The 16,496-nt window shown below is 35.9% G+C and overlaps 1 protein-coding gene and 1 pseudogene across 1 annotated transcript; both read left to right on the forward strand.

Moving 5' to 3' along the window:
- The first annotated feature begins 95 nt into the window (after positions 1 to 95).
- Positions 96 to 2,143, forward strand: LOC113689668 (ylmG homolog protein 1-2, chloroplastic-like; annotated as a pseudogene).
- A 2,063-nt stretch (positions 2,144 to 4,206) lies between these two features.
- Positions 4,207 to 14,088, forward strand: LOC113690123 (succinate-semialdehyde dehydrogenase, mitochondrial). Its single transcript, XM_027207947.2, has 20 exons — positions 4,207 to 4,487; positions 5,071 to 5,184; positions 5,363 to 5,462; positions 5,956 to 6,004; positions 6,786 to 6,873; positions 6,963 to 7,073; positions 7,391 to 7,453; positions 7,575 to 7,685; positions 8,441 to 8,506; positions 8,613 to 8,690; positions 8,767 to 8,844; positions 9,842 to 9,908; positions 10,807 to 10,892; positions 11,186 to 11,218; positions 11,308 to 11,340; positions 11,806 to 11,906; positions 13,016 to 13,101; positions 13,295 to 13,401; positions 13,487 to 13,564; positions 13,785 to 14,088. Exons 1-20 carry the CDS (start codon positions 4,347 to 4,349, stop codon positions 13,815 to 13,817), a joined length of 1,623 nt encoding a protein of 540 aa, XP_027063748.2. The 5' UTR covers positions 4,207 to 4,346; the 3' UTR covers positions 13,818 to 14,088.
- Positions 14,089 to 16,496: the final 2,408 nt, after the last annotated feature.

A 16,496-nucleotide genomic window follows, 5' to 3' on the forward strand; every position in this document is an offset into this window, starting at 1 on the left:
GGAGTCCGCTGCGCTTTCAAAATAACCACGCTGCTGTTATTATTATACTATTATTTATAAGAGTAAATTGCGGGATATGTCACCAAAACATAATAATGAGTTGTACCGCTTTTGCTCGCGAAACTAATAAAAGTTTTTAACCAAGATTTCATCGAACTAATAAATTTGTAACTTTTAAATCATTCCGTCTAGTTATAGCATTAATTAAGAGAGATGGAAACTCACCTTCAATTTCATCTATACAAAACAAGATTGCCTCTCAGACCTTAATTCTAAAAAAACCTACTTTTGTTTCTCAAAAGAAAAAAGTCGTTTGAAACGTCTTTCACATTTTGTAAAATAGTTTTTTTCCCCTCTCATTTTTTAAAGTGTAATTTTACATCCATTACAAATTTATATATTAATCAAATTTGACTCATATCTAAATTTTAGACTAATTTTTTGTCGAAATCCATCATATGTCTTGCACATGATCATTTTTAAGGGGGCAAAATTATCAAATCAAATTTCACATAATCTAATACATAGTCCCTTACATTTCACAACATGAATTTTTTCATTTCTCGCATTTTCACAAAATGAAATTTTTCATCATTTTATTGATCATGTGTACAAATAAATTTTTTTTTAAACCATATATTTATCTATTTGATTTCATTCGAACAGCACGAATAGTATGTAATATATTTATATTTTTTTGTATATAATATATCTCCCTTTTTTTAAGTGTAAGTGAAAAGATTCGAATTTGAAACTTCTCATTTACACTTTCTCTTCTGTGCCACCTAATCAGCTTGTTTATATGAAATCAAATAGATATATATTATATGCTATTTGTACTGATCAAGTGAAATTAAATAGACATATACATGGATTTTTATAAACAAGAAAAACTACTTATATGCATGTTACAAAATGAATTTTTTCATCCTTCATTGATCATGTGTATGAATAAATTTTTTTTAACCTATGTATGTATCTACTTGATTTCACCTAAACAGTACGAATAACACATAATTTATCTTTATTTGATTCGTGCAAAGTCAAATAGAGATACATTAAATACTATTCGTACTATTCAGATAAAATCAAATAGATATATACATAAATTTTCATAAACAAGAAAAAAAATATTTTGTAAAAAAAAAATACAATACACACGAGCAATAAGGGTTGAAATTTTTCATTTTTAAAATGTAAGAGACAAAAAGATTCATTTTGTAAAATGTGAAAGATTATGAATCAGATTATGTGAAAAATATAATTTGACAAATTTATCTTTAAAAAATAATCATATGCAAGGCACGTGGTAGATTACGATAAAAAATTAGTTAAAAATATAGATAGGAACCAAATTTAATCAATGTGAATTTGTAAGGAACGTAAAATTGCATTTTTTAAAATGAGCAACAACAAAATTTATTTTGCAAAATGTGAGATTTGTTTTAAACGATTTTTCCTTCTCGAAACAACCTCACCCGCTGCCTATCCTTCACAACTTTCCTTCTCCATCGCTAATCCTAAATGGCCGACAATAATTAGCACTTCCTCGTCGATCCTCATTAATAACCCATTTAACAAGACCTGTAGTTACTAGAACCCCCCCCCCCCTCCCGCCTTTTCTCCCCCTTCAATATTTGCTCATCGGTTCAAATCGGACTAAGACTACATTGTTCGCTCTCACTTTTAACGACTTCCAAATTGTTGGCCATTAAGGCTCTCAATCTGGACCAGCAATTGAAGGGCTTTCATGACCTCTCGGAGCCTTTAGTCAACTCAGCCAACCCAACTTTTTTTGGTTGCTATTTGGGATGCTTCCATCGAACTTTGAGCACACCATTCACTGCCCGGATGGCAAAATGGCTAGATATATACATTGAGGCTTTGATGGTTAGGGTCTTGTTGAGCTGGTTCCCTAATATATAATTTGAGATAGGCAGCCACTGTCAGTAATTAGGGACATTTGTGATTTGTATTTGAATCTTTTCAAGAATATAGTTGCTTCGATCTTTTTAATACCCTGGATGCCAATTCGTTGCTGCCATTTGCCATTTTGGGGGCGCTCGACTCCATTTTGAAAAGCAGCAAAAATTTTTTAGGTGACTGGATGATCAATTGGATTTGCGTTTATATCTATGATTAGGTATTAAGGACAGTTAGTACTGTCAAATTTGTAACTTTTGGAGAAACAAATATATGATGTTTATGACTAATAGCTTGTTGATTTCTGATTTATGAACAGGAGTCAACTTTTGGTCTATATAATATAAAGGGCAAAATCGTTTAAAACATCCATCAAATTTTGCAAAATGACTTTTTTTCGTCCCTCATTTTTAAAAGTGTAATTTTACGTCCCTTACAAATTCACATTAATCAAATTTGATCCCTACATAGGTTTCGAACTAGTTTTTGACCAAAATGGCACGTAATTATTTTTAATGGCAAAATTATCAAATCAAATTTTACATAATTCAATTCATGGTCTCTCGCATTTTATAAAATGATTTTTTCCCTAATATTTTAAAAATGAATTGTTTCGTCTCTCACATTTCACAAAATAAATTTTTTCATTCCTTATTGATCATATCTATAAATAACTTTTTTTTTCTTTAAACCCATATATATATATATATATATATATTTGATTTCACATGAATAGTATGTAATATATCTCTATTTGATTTCATATAAACAGGCTATTCGTAGTTGTATACATGTTATTCAATATATATATATATATATATACAAGGGTTTAAAACTAACAATTTTATTTTAAATCCATGTATATATCTATATGATTTCACTATGTGTACCTATTCAATATTTATAACCTTTCTCTTTTGGTAATAATTTATCTATTGAGTTGTATAATAAGGTTATCTAATTAATGGGTTCTAAATTGAATTCTATAATTTTGCTAACAAATTGCAATTTAAATGTGCAGTTTCTATACACCACTTTTAAGACCAATAATTGAATTACTTATCTTGTGACTGTCTTAAAATTTGAAAGTGCCAATCATTTATTTCTTTTTGTCATACTTTTCCTTTATTTATTTTTCTGTCCAAATTTAATTCGATATAAACATTCGACAATGTTTAGGATTAAATGTCTTCTTTGTTTCAATTTTCGAGTAAAAAAAATAAATATGAGTGAAAAACTATCAATTTCTTTTAAATTCATATATTTATTTATTTAATTTTACCTGAGCAGCACGAATAGCATACAATATATCTCTATTTGATTTCACTAATCCTTAAAAAATGATCACGTGTAAGGCACGTGATGGATTCCGGCAAAAAACTAGTCAGAAACCTAGGTAGGGACTAAATTTGATCAATGCGAAATTGTAATGAATATAAAATTACACTTTTAAAAGTAAGGGACGAAAAAAGTTATTTTGCAAAATGTGAGGGATATTTGAACGATCTTCCCTAATATAAATTTGAAGTTTTGCAAATTTTTTTTTTGTGAAAGTAAGTTCACACAAAAAGTTGTATAGATGAAACTGTCCCTAAACAAGTGAATTTTTGTCTCTTCTAATGGCATAATTAGATAGAATAACCTAAATGCTACTGATTTACTAATTAAGTGACAATTTTTGCTAAAAAATTAGTTTGCTGACCAAAATGGGACAACTCAATAGTTTAGAGACATTTCGCGTAAAGTTTTTTTTTTTTGCATATTGTGTGATAAGAAATAATGACATTTTTTTGTTATTAGATTAATGAAAAAAATCAAATTTATCTGCGTAACATCTACTAAAAATTGAGTTTAAATGTATAATTATTTTTAAATTAATATAAATGAGTGAATCAAATCAACCTATTACCCACCAATTAAATAAATTTAATTGAGCACAAATTTAGTCCCATTCAAAATTCATTATATGTCCAAGTCCACTTATTAGTCATGAATATAATAATAATAATAAAATATTATTATTTCTGATCACACAATATGTAATAAAATAAAATAACATTGCAAATAAACTATATGAATGAATAATTGAGTATACCCATATTTGTTTATTAATTAAATGAATATAAATCGGCGATTCATCTCGTCTCACTGAGGATTATATTCATTAATCACGCCTCTAGGTTGACCCAATTCCCAACATTTCCATCGATCAATTAGTGCTCTCCTAAAACTGGCGGTGTGCTGATCCATCGTCGTCCATCAGTGCCAGACTTAGCTCAATCATTAAACGCTACTATTGCATCACGACGTCGACTCTGAAAAAACTGACAAAGTGCTGTTAATACTACTACACTACTGCTGCAAAGGAGGGTTAATTTGATCTAAGAGCAGCAGCAGGAGGAAGAGGACGCATCTCAAGCGGCATGGCCTGCTTCCGCTGTGTCTTCAGCACCAGGTTTCCTCAATCTCATCGTTTATTTCTACATTTGGCTTCTCCTCTGCCTCGGGCGCCTGCGCCTACAGCAGCCGCCGCCGCACCCCAACCTCCCTTCTTCATACGCCAGGTAACCATTTCCTACTAGTAATTATTACTGCTCGCTCTCATTCTCACTTTGCCTTCCTTCACATTTCACCACCACCGCCGCTTTCCATCCTTCTTCGTCTAACATCATACTCAGCTAACTATTTCCTATTTGCGAACTTTCTTTTCGTTCCTTTTGCGCGCGCCCCCAAACAAAAACAACCAAGGAAAAACAAAAACAAAAAAAAAACCAATAATCAACCACTCAACATCTCCTGGTTCAATCATTTCTTCACCATCACTTGATTCATGTTGCTTCCTCTTAGATTCTCTGCACTTCATCATACTTGTACACATTCCCCACGCCTCTCAATCTTGAACGTCCAATCTCTGCTTCTCAAATACTACTAAATAACGGGGATGGTGTTCTCAATTGGTTGGGTGTTGATGCATCTTGGACTCGGGGATTTTATTTTCATTGACTGCTACAAAGAGGCTATTTCCTAGTGACGTCTTTGTTCCACCCTACTTCCACTTCACCCATTCTTCAAAGTTCTCTTTCGCATTTTGCTTTTCCCACTGCTAATGACTGATGACGTTTAGACTGCCTTGGAATGATTGTTCAGATAAATATGCAAGCACAAAACGTTGCTGCTCGTCTTAGCAGCTCCGGGTTTCTTCACGCTCAGGGCCTTGTTGGGGGCAAGTGGACAGATGCTTACGACGGCAAGACTATTGAGGTTTTCTCTACACTACCCCTACCACACAGGGGAAAAAAATACAGAAAGATTAGAATTACTAACTGGGTGGCTGCAAACTAGAAAACCACGCACAAACCTTTCTTCTAGAAAAGAATCTTCCACTTTACGTTGCACCCCGTTTGATGTGTATGTGTATTTGTGTTTCTGGGATTGGCAGGTACGCAACCCTGCTACTGGAGAAGTTATTGCAAACGTTCCATGTATGGGTAGGAACGAGACGAATGATGCAATCACTTCAGCATATGACGCATTCAACTGTAAGTGGACCACATGTGTGTGTGAGTGTATTGTATTGTCTTCTCTGTATTTCTGGCTTAGTTTTCTTATCTGATCCAATGCTGAAGTAAACTGTTCTTCTTGGTTCTTTAATTTACCTTTGCAAAGGTGATTGCAACTTTTGCTTGCAAGTAAACACTAATATTGCGCAAGTTTCCATTTGTATCAGTTGAAGAAGGAGATCTCTGAAATCTTTTCACATAGTTGAAGGCAACGGCATAGAACATGAAAAAGTTTTGTCATAAATAAAATATTGCTTGTTTATACTGATAAGTTTTCTTCTGGAATGTCAGATTCCTCATGTTTCCTTCTTCCCTTTCATGTTTTCAATGACACGTCTGATTGTCTTGCCTTTGCATGTTAATTATGAAAAAAGTACCATTTTTCAGCCATAGTAGGCTAATTTTATATGAATCTATTATACTCTTGACGTGTTACATAGTTACCTGACATGTCAATATTTTGTTGTAAAAGCTTGGAAGAAACTTACTGCTGCTGATAGGAGCAAGCGATTAAGGAAATGGTATGGCAAAATTCATATCCAGCAAAGTTTCTATTTATTGCACCCATATGATTTTGTGTGCATACAATTCTTTGTTATTCATATGTAGCACTTGAGATGGCGGTGATTTATATCTTTTATTGTTTCTCATTCACTTTGTATCTATAGCAAGATGAAATGTTACTTCATCCCCAGTTAAGCAATATACACATAAAATGAGGGGAACTTTATTTTATATGTGTTTATTGTTCTATCTCAATTGTACCAAGTACTTTTTTATTTTTGTCATGAAGCAACCACCCCACAACATTTGACACTGTTCTAGCAAAAAGCCAATGAGACAAAGATATTCTGATGATTTGATCACAAGTTTTGATTCAGAAGAGTTCCATTGATTTGAGATGGCCGTTATTGGACTCTTTCAACTTCAGCAATCTTACCCTAAACGTAAAAGAGGCAGGTTCTTTTTGTTTTTGGTTCTGAGTCCCAATGGCATCTAATTGTACTGCCATTCCTAATGCTTGATGGTTATTGTGTGGCAAGAGTGCTTCATTGTTGAGGTGGTAATATTCTTTCTTACAGAGAAAATGGAAAAAACTCATTAATAATATGATGTTAGTGTGTGGATATATGTCTACTTTGGGTTGAGCTTTTATTATGTTGAAGAGTTGCTTGTCCAAGTAAGAAGAAAAGGGACCAGCATAAAGGCTTTAACTTGAAGTTGCATTAACCCTGTAGAAAACTTTACCACAAACAGTAAGAAGATATAAGGATCTTTAAAATGCATCGTTTTGCATTCAAGGTATGACTTGTTAATGGCCCACAAGGAGGAGCTCGGTCAACTTATAACACTGGAGCAGGGAAAACCTCTAAAGGAGGCAATTGGTGAGGTATTTGATTATCATTTTTCGCTCCAGCACTGCAAGTATTAGTATGCAGATTGCATCTTTTAGAATATTTACGAAATAATGATTTTCAGGTGGGTTATGGGGCGGGTTTCATTGAATTCTCTGCAGAAGAAGCTAAACGTGTGTATGGTGATATCATTCCCTCTCCATTACCGGATCGCCGGTTGTTTGTTTTAAAGCAGGTATAAGCATGGTCTTTAACATTTTAATTTTTTTTCACCAAGCTGTCAAACTTTGGGAATTTAAAACTCATTTCAAAAATGTCCTAGATGATCTTTTGGAACCAGGTGAAGCCTAACCTGTTATCTTTCTGTGTCTATGTGAATGTGATCTAGAGTAAAAATTTCCCATTCTAGCATTACTATTTGCTATCTCGCTGATGTATGCTTCCAGTTATCTGAAATTAGTTAGTGCAGATTTTTACTGCGATGACTGTTCCCTGATTATTTTAGTTTAATATATTTGCTCTATCAAAATGAAAGATGGATTTTGTTTGCAGCCTGTAGGTGTTGTCGGTGCCATTACACCCTGGAATTTCCCCTTGGCCATGATCACTAGAAAAGTGAGTCTCTGGAGCCTACTTACTGTTTGGTTATCATCCACTCCTTTATACTTTTGCATTCTGTATTAGAATCATAAACTTTTCAGTGGGTGCTATGGATAAGGATTGATTATTATACCAGGTTGGTCCTGCCCTTGCCTGTGGCTGCACAGTGGTTATCAAGCCTTCTGAACTCACACCTTTGACTGCTTTAGCGGCAGCTGAACTCTCCCTTCAAGCTGGAATACCCCCGGTAATGCTGATATTTGTGTTGGATACAAGATGAGGTTATTGATTGAGTCCAATCGCAATGAGTTGTAGCCTCTTAGATCTTGTTACTGTACTGTTACGTGGCTTTTCCCATTATGACGCTTGTTTGACACAATCTAGCATTTCCTTTTGCTGCTTATACAGCCTTTTTAGTATAATTTGTCGCTGTCTCCAGGGTAGTGCTCTGTGTTACGGATATGTTACTGCTACCTCAACTAGAAGCTTTAGGGAGAGCTTCTTTTTCCTAATAGAAAAAGAAGTTCTCAACTGCTTGGTTTTAGGGAGGATAGAGGTCTAATATAATTTAAAAATTTATGCATCTTTTATACAAATGATACAAGATAATAGAGGAAGCAAGAAAAAAGGAGGAGGAAAAGTTCAAATGTACAAGTTTTGGCGCAAGGAGGCATGTGGTTTTAAAATGGTAATTATATGCTTGATCATCTACTGTTTGGAAAGCTTTCTACTTTGTGTAGCCTGAGAAATTGTGAAGCTAGAATATGGAAAAGACTAAATGTAGTCTTAAATATGTTAAACCAAAATGCACCTGCAATCCTCTCTTGCTTCCTCCATCACTGTGTGTGTCTTTAGAGTTTTTTGGGTATGCTCATATTTCTGGTACATAAGTTCCTTCTCTCCTTTTTCTATTTTTGGCGGTACCAAAGTTAAATCTAGAATTCTCTTTTCATATTTTTAAAATTTTAATCTCTACCAGTTGATCATAATTTGATCATGCAGGGTGTGGTGAATGTTGTTATGGGAAATGCTTCTGAGATTGGAGAAGCTTTACTTTCCAGTCCCAAGGTTTACCGGCTAAATCTCTTAGATCTCTGTTTCTGCTTGAACTTGTGATGTAGCTGAACAGCAAATGATGCAAGGTGTTTCATCTGCTATCCTTAAATTCATTCAGGTGAGGAAGATCACCTTCACGGGGTCAACTGCTGTTGGAAAGAAATTGATGGCAGGTTCTGCTGGGACTGTGAAAAAGGTATGCACAGTCATTTGAAGGGTATTGCATCGGTAACTGGCGAGTCTTGCTACTTACTTCTGATGTCATTTTATAGGTATCCCTTGAACTTGGAGGCAATGCACCTTGCATAGTCTTTGATGATGCAGATCTTGAGGTGGCTCTTAAAGGGACTGTAAGTCATTCATCTTTACTGATACATGAACTAACAACTGAAGTTTGTGTAATTGCTAAGCGTCAATGGATTTAGAGCCATCATAGGGTTAATTTCTAAAACATCACTAGATAGTAGATATTCAATTGGTGTCTTACAAGTTATATGCATGCTACCTTTTGCTCTCTTTTCTTTCTCAGTCTGTAAAGGCATATGACTTTGCAGTGAAGTCCTTTTTCGCTTGTTTTGTCTGGCATGGGTGACTAGTGTGTTTCTTCTCACTTAGTGATAGAGACCAGATGATTTACCATTTTTTAATTAAATTTATGCCTTTTAGAGTTGTAAAATTGTTATGTGTCTTTTGAAGTTTGTTTTCTGGCTGAGAAGATGGCTTTAATCAACTAAGTTGTAAACTATTGTAGTTCCCTCATGAGTTCTTGTTGTATTCTTAGTTGACAGAAAATGTTGACTTGTATGAGTTAAGTTGTTGATCTGAACCTCTAAACTAGTGTGTGGACGAAGGCAATGGACTTCTAAAGAGTTTCATTTCTTAGCTTCTCCGGGATGGACTTCCCAGAGAAGTGTCTTTTCTGAGGAGCCAATTTTAATTTTAAGTCTGCACCAGCCCCCCCCCCCCCTTCTTTTTTTTTTTTCAAATGGACTTCCAGATTCAGGAAGCCTATTTGATGGGTTACCGAACACAACTAAAGTGAACAACCTATTGCAATGGGCTCAAGCTTGTTAAAGATGGTGCAGGAGGGATCTCACAATGCACAAGACATACTATGGTTTAACCTCCGCATATCATCTTAATATGCAGTCTTCATTGATGGTTGATCTGTTGTATGGTGTGGTTAGTAATCTACACTAACAAACATGTGCATGTAGTAAGTTCAAGTCCACTAGTTTTGTTTCCAACTCATTTTTGAGTGATTTGGTGGTAGGAAATCTTGTTCTTTGGTTTGATTTCTAAAGGTATGTTTTCAGGCTATAGCTTGTATAAAATCTTTTGTTGCAGTTGGCGACTAAATTCCGCAATAGTGGGCAGACATGTGTTTGTGCAAATAGAATACTTGTGCAGGAAGGTATGGTTGATTTAGTGCCTCTTTGATTTATTCGGAGCATCCCTTTACTTTTTATGATGTAAGATTCAATTTGAAAGAGTTTTGCGTGTGACGGTAGTTTCATTGTAGATAGGAGCCTAAAGTACGCTCATATAGAAAAAGGAGGATAGCATGGAATTTAATATGTTAACAGTGAGATTGGAGCCCCATGATATGTTGAAAAGAATCAATGATACTATAACGAGTATTGATGTAATAAACATTAGATGGTTGTGCTAGATTTTAGGGTTCTGGGATGTACTGGAATTTTCTATACAAATTTGATTGATATATCTAAAGCAATATAATACAGACATTCACAACCGAGGCGGATATTGACTTCATAGAAATGAGGGATTGAACCTTTTCTTGAAGATCAAACTGCATGATACAAATTTACTTAAAATTGTTAACATGTGGAAGTTCGGGGAAACCCAAGTCAATTGCACCATGGTTTGAGGGGAATTAGGGTACTTGAACTTTTGATAGGCCTGCTACAATGTAACAGATGTTTATGCTTAAATTGGTAAGACAGGAGCAAGAGCATGTTTTTAGCACATGTCCATGCATGTTATGGTAAATTTGAATGTGAACTTGTTCTGTTTACAAAATTCAGTACGGGTCCCTTGTTTTCTGTGTCTTATGAAGAATCAGAAGACTAATGAAAGGTAGACATCAAACCCAATGCAGCTTTACTTTGGGCTTGTTCTGGGGAGTTCTTGTAAGGATCCTGCATAGAAACTTCGATTCACCATGCTGGAAAGAGAAACCCAATCACAGTTCTAAATTCTAGTTGCTTCAGTTCTACATCAACCATCCTTGTCTATTTTGCTTTTTCCTGCAACTTAAAGGTTTCTTTGGTCTCTTCTTGTTTTCACAGGAATCTATGACAAGTTTGCTGATGCATTTTCCACTGCTGTCCAAAACATGAAAGTTGGAAATGGTTTTGGTGAAGATGTGGTGCAGGTGGTTGCACATGCATGCTAAATTCGAGAACTTCCGATTCCTAATGTCTTCGGATTTCTGCTTCTATTTGTTTTTTTCGTAATAAGCTGTACGATCTTAGAGTTATGTTCTAATTACTGATGGTATTCTGTTCAGTCTTGTAACAGAAGTTCTTGAACCTTTTATATCTCCTTGTTAGGGAACTCTTGATAGTGGTGCTTCATTGTTCTTAACTTCATCTTGTTCCCTTCTTGGTTAGTAAGGACAATGAACTAAATTATCTGGCTGGAGAGTTGACTTCTTTATTTTTGCAGGGTCCTCTAATCAACGAAGCGGCGGTACAGAAGGTCAATTACCTGCATTAAGATTTAGTATTCAATCATTCGGAATTGGATGATGAATTTTTTAAATAAATCCTCCGGGAATTATCTTGCAGGTGGAATCACTAATTAAAGACGCTATCTCAAAGGTTTGTTGATCACCTCTGCTGTAAAACTCACTTCTTTTGGACTCACTGCAAGTTGTTATAGTAATCGTCTTGAGCTACTTTACAACAACAATTTTCTATTTGGAGTATTGTTCTCGTTCACTGCAAGCATATGTATTATTGTTGAAGGTTCAGCAATGCCTAGAACTATGCAATTTTGACACTTCAGACCCTATACCATTCATCTGAAATATGTTGAACCATGCTTGTATTGGCATTTGTCTTTAAGTAGAGGAAATATGTTTTCCAAGCAAGGAGGAACTAGGCCTATGATAATATAAATACCAACCAAGGGGGAACTAGGCATATGATGATGTAAAAACAAGTTAAGATGATGTTTTTATTGGACATGTGCCTGTCTCTGGATATCCTCCACTGTTTAAAAAGCACGATTTTACTGTACTGCTTTCATATATAACGTCAACTAACATGTGTCGCTGTTTGAAGGGAGCAAAAGTTATTCTAGGAGGCAAAAGACACAGTCTTGGGATGACTTTTTATGAACCTACAGTGATCAGTGATGTCAAAAATGAGATGCTTATATCAAGGTAAATCAGGCTACCTGATGAAGCACTGTCGCATGTGCTCATTTTCAAATTGCATCTGTGATAATGCAGCAGTCGCTTGCCAAATGCATCTCCGAGGGTTCATTTCTAAAATAATCAACTATGAACACCAAATTTAGCATATCAAATGATAATTGATCGCTTTATCTGTCATAATGTGTTCATACAGATGAGTCGTTTATGAGATCAAAATTACTGTATCGCATGTGAAACTGTTAGGATTTGGTACTTGTTCATAACACTTGAATGATTTTCTGGTCAGAATTTGCTGCTAGTTGATTTTGGTCTACAGTATGATCTGGGTAAATTGAAATAACGAGGAAATTCAACTGGTGGGATCCGTGACTCTGGTGCCTAAATGGAGAGTTTGCTCATACATGTCTTTCCTGAAATAAGTATCGTTAATAGAATGGGAGTCACACTAGCGATTTCACTGCAAAAACAAAGCGAGGAAATATTTAGCAGGCCGTCGGCTTTCTCCCTGTCCAGGAAGAGCTTTTTGATGTTATAGCTTCTTTCTCCTATATATAGTTTCAAGAGTTATGAGGCCAGGAATTGGTGTACTCAATAATGTTGTTTTTCGATTTATTCGTGGTTTTATGCCATTGGAACACACAAAGATGCTCACAAAACTTTGTGCTGAAATTTTGCATATGCATGGCGCGCTCTAGCAGTGGTTGGAGCTTCGTACGCAGGCATCATCTTCTTATTATTTGAAAGTGAAGAAAATAAATATCTGGGGATATTAGTTGAGAAAGATTAGTGGAGAAATGCAAAAGCAATGGCCATAAGCATTGGAGCCATTGTGTTCTGAGATTGTCTATACTTTATATTCCCTTTCCTCTTGTCCTTAATGTCGGTTGTTGCAGGAGTGACGCATGGAACATTTACCTTTGCTGCTTTTCTAGTAAACCAAATGATTAAAGGATCTATTAATTTTTAAGTAATCTTATTGAACCTTTGTATTCATAGCATTCAGGTGGTAGTTGATGATTACAAGATACACATACTAATTCTACGCTGTGGTTCATCACTTCTTTATTTTTTTGGCTGGTTCATGTTTGACTTGAAACCTTTGGGTTGTTGTCCAGGGAGGAAGTGTTTGGACCTGTTGCCCCACTTTTGAAGTTTAAAACTGAGGAGGAAGCTATCCACATGGCAAATGATACCAATGCAGGTTTGTGTAAATGGAATTTTATACAAACTTGAAAGTCTTAGATGACAATTTTTTAAAGAAGTTTCTTTGATTCATTGATGTGGACAAATTGTACAATTTCTGCAAAGGCACCCTATCAAGGATAAAAATGGCATTGAAACATGTTAGCTACATATTATTTTTCTAATAAAATCTTCGTGTTTGCACGTCCAAGGTTTGGCTGCCTACTTATTCACCACAAACGTTCAACGGTCTTGGCGGGTCTCTGAAGCTCTTGAGTACGGTATAGTCGGAGTTAATGAAGGGATTGTTTCAACTGAGGTTTGTGTTTCATGCATCTGGTGAGATATGAGGAAGACGTAGCCGAAGTGTTGTTACCATTGGCATTGACCTCCTTTCTGTGCAGGTGGCACCATTTGGAGGTGTAAAACAGTCGGGCGTTGGCCGAGAAGGTTCGAAGTATGGAATGGATGAATATTTGGAGGTACGCTTTTTATGAACAAATATTGCTTTTCAGGGAATTAAACATGGTGATGCTATAGCATTGCAAACACTGAGTGGCATGGCATCAAAGCTAGTAGTTGATTAAAGAACAGTGGTTAACCTGTAATTGATATGTTTTCACATGCGATGATATTGTGGTCTGGATTAAAGTAGTTCCCATTTATTCGCGGGTGACATTTGATTTTTTGATTTTAATGCAGATCAAATATGTATGTTTGGGAAATTTAAGCTGAGTGGAAACTGAGGTGGCTTGTAAATGTTTTGAAGCAGTTCCTGTAAAGTCGGCACGCTCTGTTGCACACCCCATGTTTGAAGTTCGCTCAGAGCTCTGTTGTGCACGCTATGTTTGAAATACACCCTCTGTTGCCTATGTAGCATGTTCTACAACCTGGAGGCAATTTTTTTTTGTTCCTGCTGTTTTATTCACCCTAGGCGCCCTAGGGGTTTTTTTTTTTTTTTTTTTTAACAAAGAACGGGATAATAAGTTTATTTTACTTGCCTAAAGCTTTTGAGTTACGGCTATCTCAGAAAATGGGAAAGTTCGTAGGGAAGAAAGAAAATGGTCCAAGCAAAGGGCGGGGCAGGAATCGGATTCCCATCCGAGTGCTATTATTCTCTGGGGGCTGGCCTTTTTCTTAGCGTGCATCATTTTGGTGGTTGAAATGGGCAGGAGAATTTTAACATATTATTATCCAAGGGAATTAATTGGTGGTTTTCCCATTTTTAAGCTGATCCTCGCTGGCGTTTAGTTTCGGGCGGCTAACAGCAGCGTATGGTAGAGGCATCATTTTTGCTTTGGCGACGACGCGAGCGAGAAAACATTTTTTTTTTTACTGTTTACTTAATAGTAAGTATTGCGTCGAGCTGAGGTCGGTGATTCTTTGCCTTTCTTGGGCAAACCAACCCTTGATGATATTCTCGCTGCTACTAACGAATTTCCAATTTACGGATGAGAGAGAGAGAGAGAGAAAGGGGGGAAAACAAAGGAAAGAAAAGAAAATTTTTTTTTTTAAATTTTAAAAAAAAAAAGGGAGTTTTGTTTGGTCCACTCTCTTTCTAAACACAGCGGCGGTGACACGCACAGTTAAGAGGAGGAGCAGCCGGCAGCAGCAAAAGGAAGACGGGTCCCGCAAGTTCTCTTTGCCTAAAAGAATATATTCACCAAGCGGAGGAATAAATTCTGTAAAGCGCACAGAAGATGCTTAAAATTTAAGCAAACAGGGCCTATTCCTACAATCCTGAATCCGGTGGAATGGTAGCCGCTTTTTTTTTTTTTTTTTCTGAATTACGGTTATTATTATTTTTTAATAGACACATGATGATGAGTGTCTATTAAAAAATAATAACAAATAAAACCAAGAGAGCTGATAGAGCAGCTGCTGCTACTTGTCGATTAAAACAAAAGTTGCGACACTCGAAAACTTTGCTCATCCGGGGGGATGTTTCTTTATCGCAAGTAAGGTGGACAGCGCGGCATTGATGCAGCTGCTCTAATGATGAAGAATTGTCTAACTTTAAGACAGATTTGCCTTTTTCGTCGTCGACGACCGTGGAGGAACGAATGAATGATATGGTACTCGTAATCATTTGGCAATGCATGTAGCCAAGTCCCTACTCCCTATATATGTTGGGGCTCTTATTATTGATTTAATAATAATATTATCGCACTTCTATATTCGGAACCATTTTTTTTTTTTTTTATGAGTACTTGGAATTTAGGAGAAAAATTTTGGTAAACTAGGAAGGTAGCTGATACAGTAGCGTGCATGAGCTAGTATTATCCTTGAAAAGGTTCAAGGCATTGTACAAAGGAATAAAGTGTACAAGGAAGGGGGATAAATGGATTGCTTTTTATGCTAAGGGGCGGGGCAAAGGATTTAAGGGAATTAATTATTACGAGAGGGTTTTTTTTTTTTTTTTTTTTTAAAATTTGGGGTGGGGGTGTGTGTGTGTGTGTGTGTGTGTGTGTGTGTGAAGAAGAGAATCTTTCCTTTGATTGTTAAAGAAGAAAGCATTTATTCCATTCCGCTGGGGAGCTCTGTGTGGCCGCGGGGGGTGAATGGTGAAGGGATGAGATAAAACTTTGCTGCTTTTAAGATATTTGTCCGTTTGTTTATGAATTAAATCAACAAAACAGAAGCATTAGTAGTAGTAGGAGTAATAATAATTAATAGTGGATTAATTACTACTACAACTACTGCTGCTGCTAATTAAGTGGTGGGGCGTTTGACTTAGGTATGTGTGTGTACACGTAGGTACGTTGTAGTGATGAGGTTGAGAAACTCCGGATTGATATTGATATATACAGTAGGAGGGAGTCAGTTATCTGTGATGTGGATGGATTGATTGATGATACGATGATATCAAAGTAGTGGTAGTAGTAGTGTTTTTTACCATAATACTAGTAGTAGTAGTACTATATGTCATGGATGCATGCATGGAAGTGCGTGCGTATGGGGAGGACAATCTTCACGTCCACAAAAGCGCTAGGTAGCCAGCCAGACTGCCTGCTTCAGAGAAGAAAAAGAGATTATTAACTCCTAATTCCCGCCCATGGCCGTGATCATGACCCAACCTCCTTTACTACTTACTACTACTTGTCTCCAACAAACATTTATTCATATATATATTTTTTTTTGCCAAATTACCACCCGCCTATAGATAAGAATAATAATAAGATAGCTGCTTAATTTGGTTCAAAAAAGCAGAAGACATGAAAAGCTCCACATTAATTGCTTTACTACTTCAGCGCTTTGGTTTTCCCGTCCCCTCCTTTTGTTAAAATACTCCCTACCCACCATTTTTCAAATACTTTTACCATCATCCATTCATTCAATTCTTCTTGATTGATGCATGTTGTTGTGTTATATAGTATACTACTACTACTGCCATGCTGCTACTGCTACTGACTC

Source organism: Coffea arabica, chromosome 7e (genome assembly GCF_036785885.1).
Source record: "Coffea arabica cultivar ET-39 chromosome 7e, Coffea Arabica ET-39 HiFi, whole genome shotgun sequence".
Classification (NCBI taxonomy): Eukaryota; Viridiplantae; Streptophyta; class Magnoliopsida; order Gentianales; family Rubiaceae; genus Coffea; species Coffea arabica.

Bases quoted from the DNA above. Each gene is read 5' to 3' on its own strand.
- LOC113690123 (XM_027207947.2), top strand. From the start codon at position 4,347: ATGGCCTGCTTCCGCTGTGTCTTCAGCACCAGGTTTCCTCAATCTCAT. The intron at 7,074-7,390 runs GTATAAGCATGG...TTTTGTTTGCAG, and splicing joins GGTTGTTTGTTTTAAAGCAG to CCTGTAGGTGTTGTCGGTGC. The intron at 11,219-11,307 runs GTCAATTACCTG...ATTATCTTGCAG, and splicing joins ACGAAGCGGCGGTACAGAAG to GTGGAATCACTAATTAAAGA.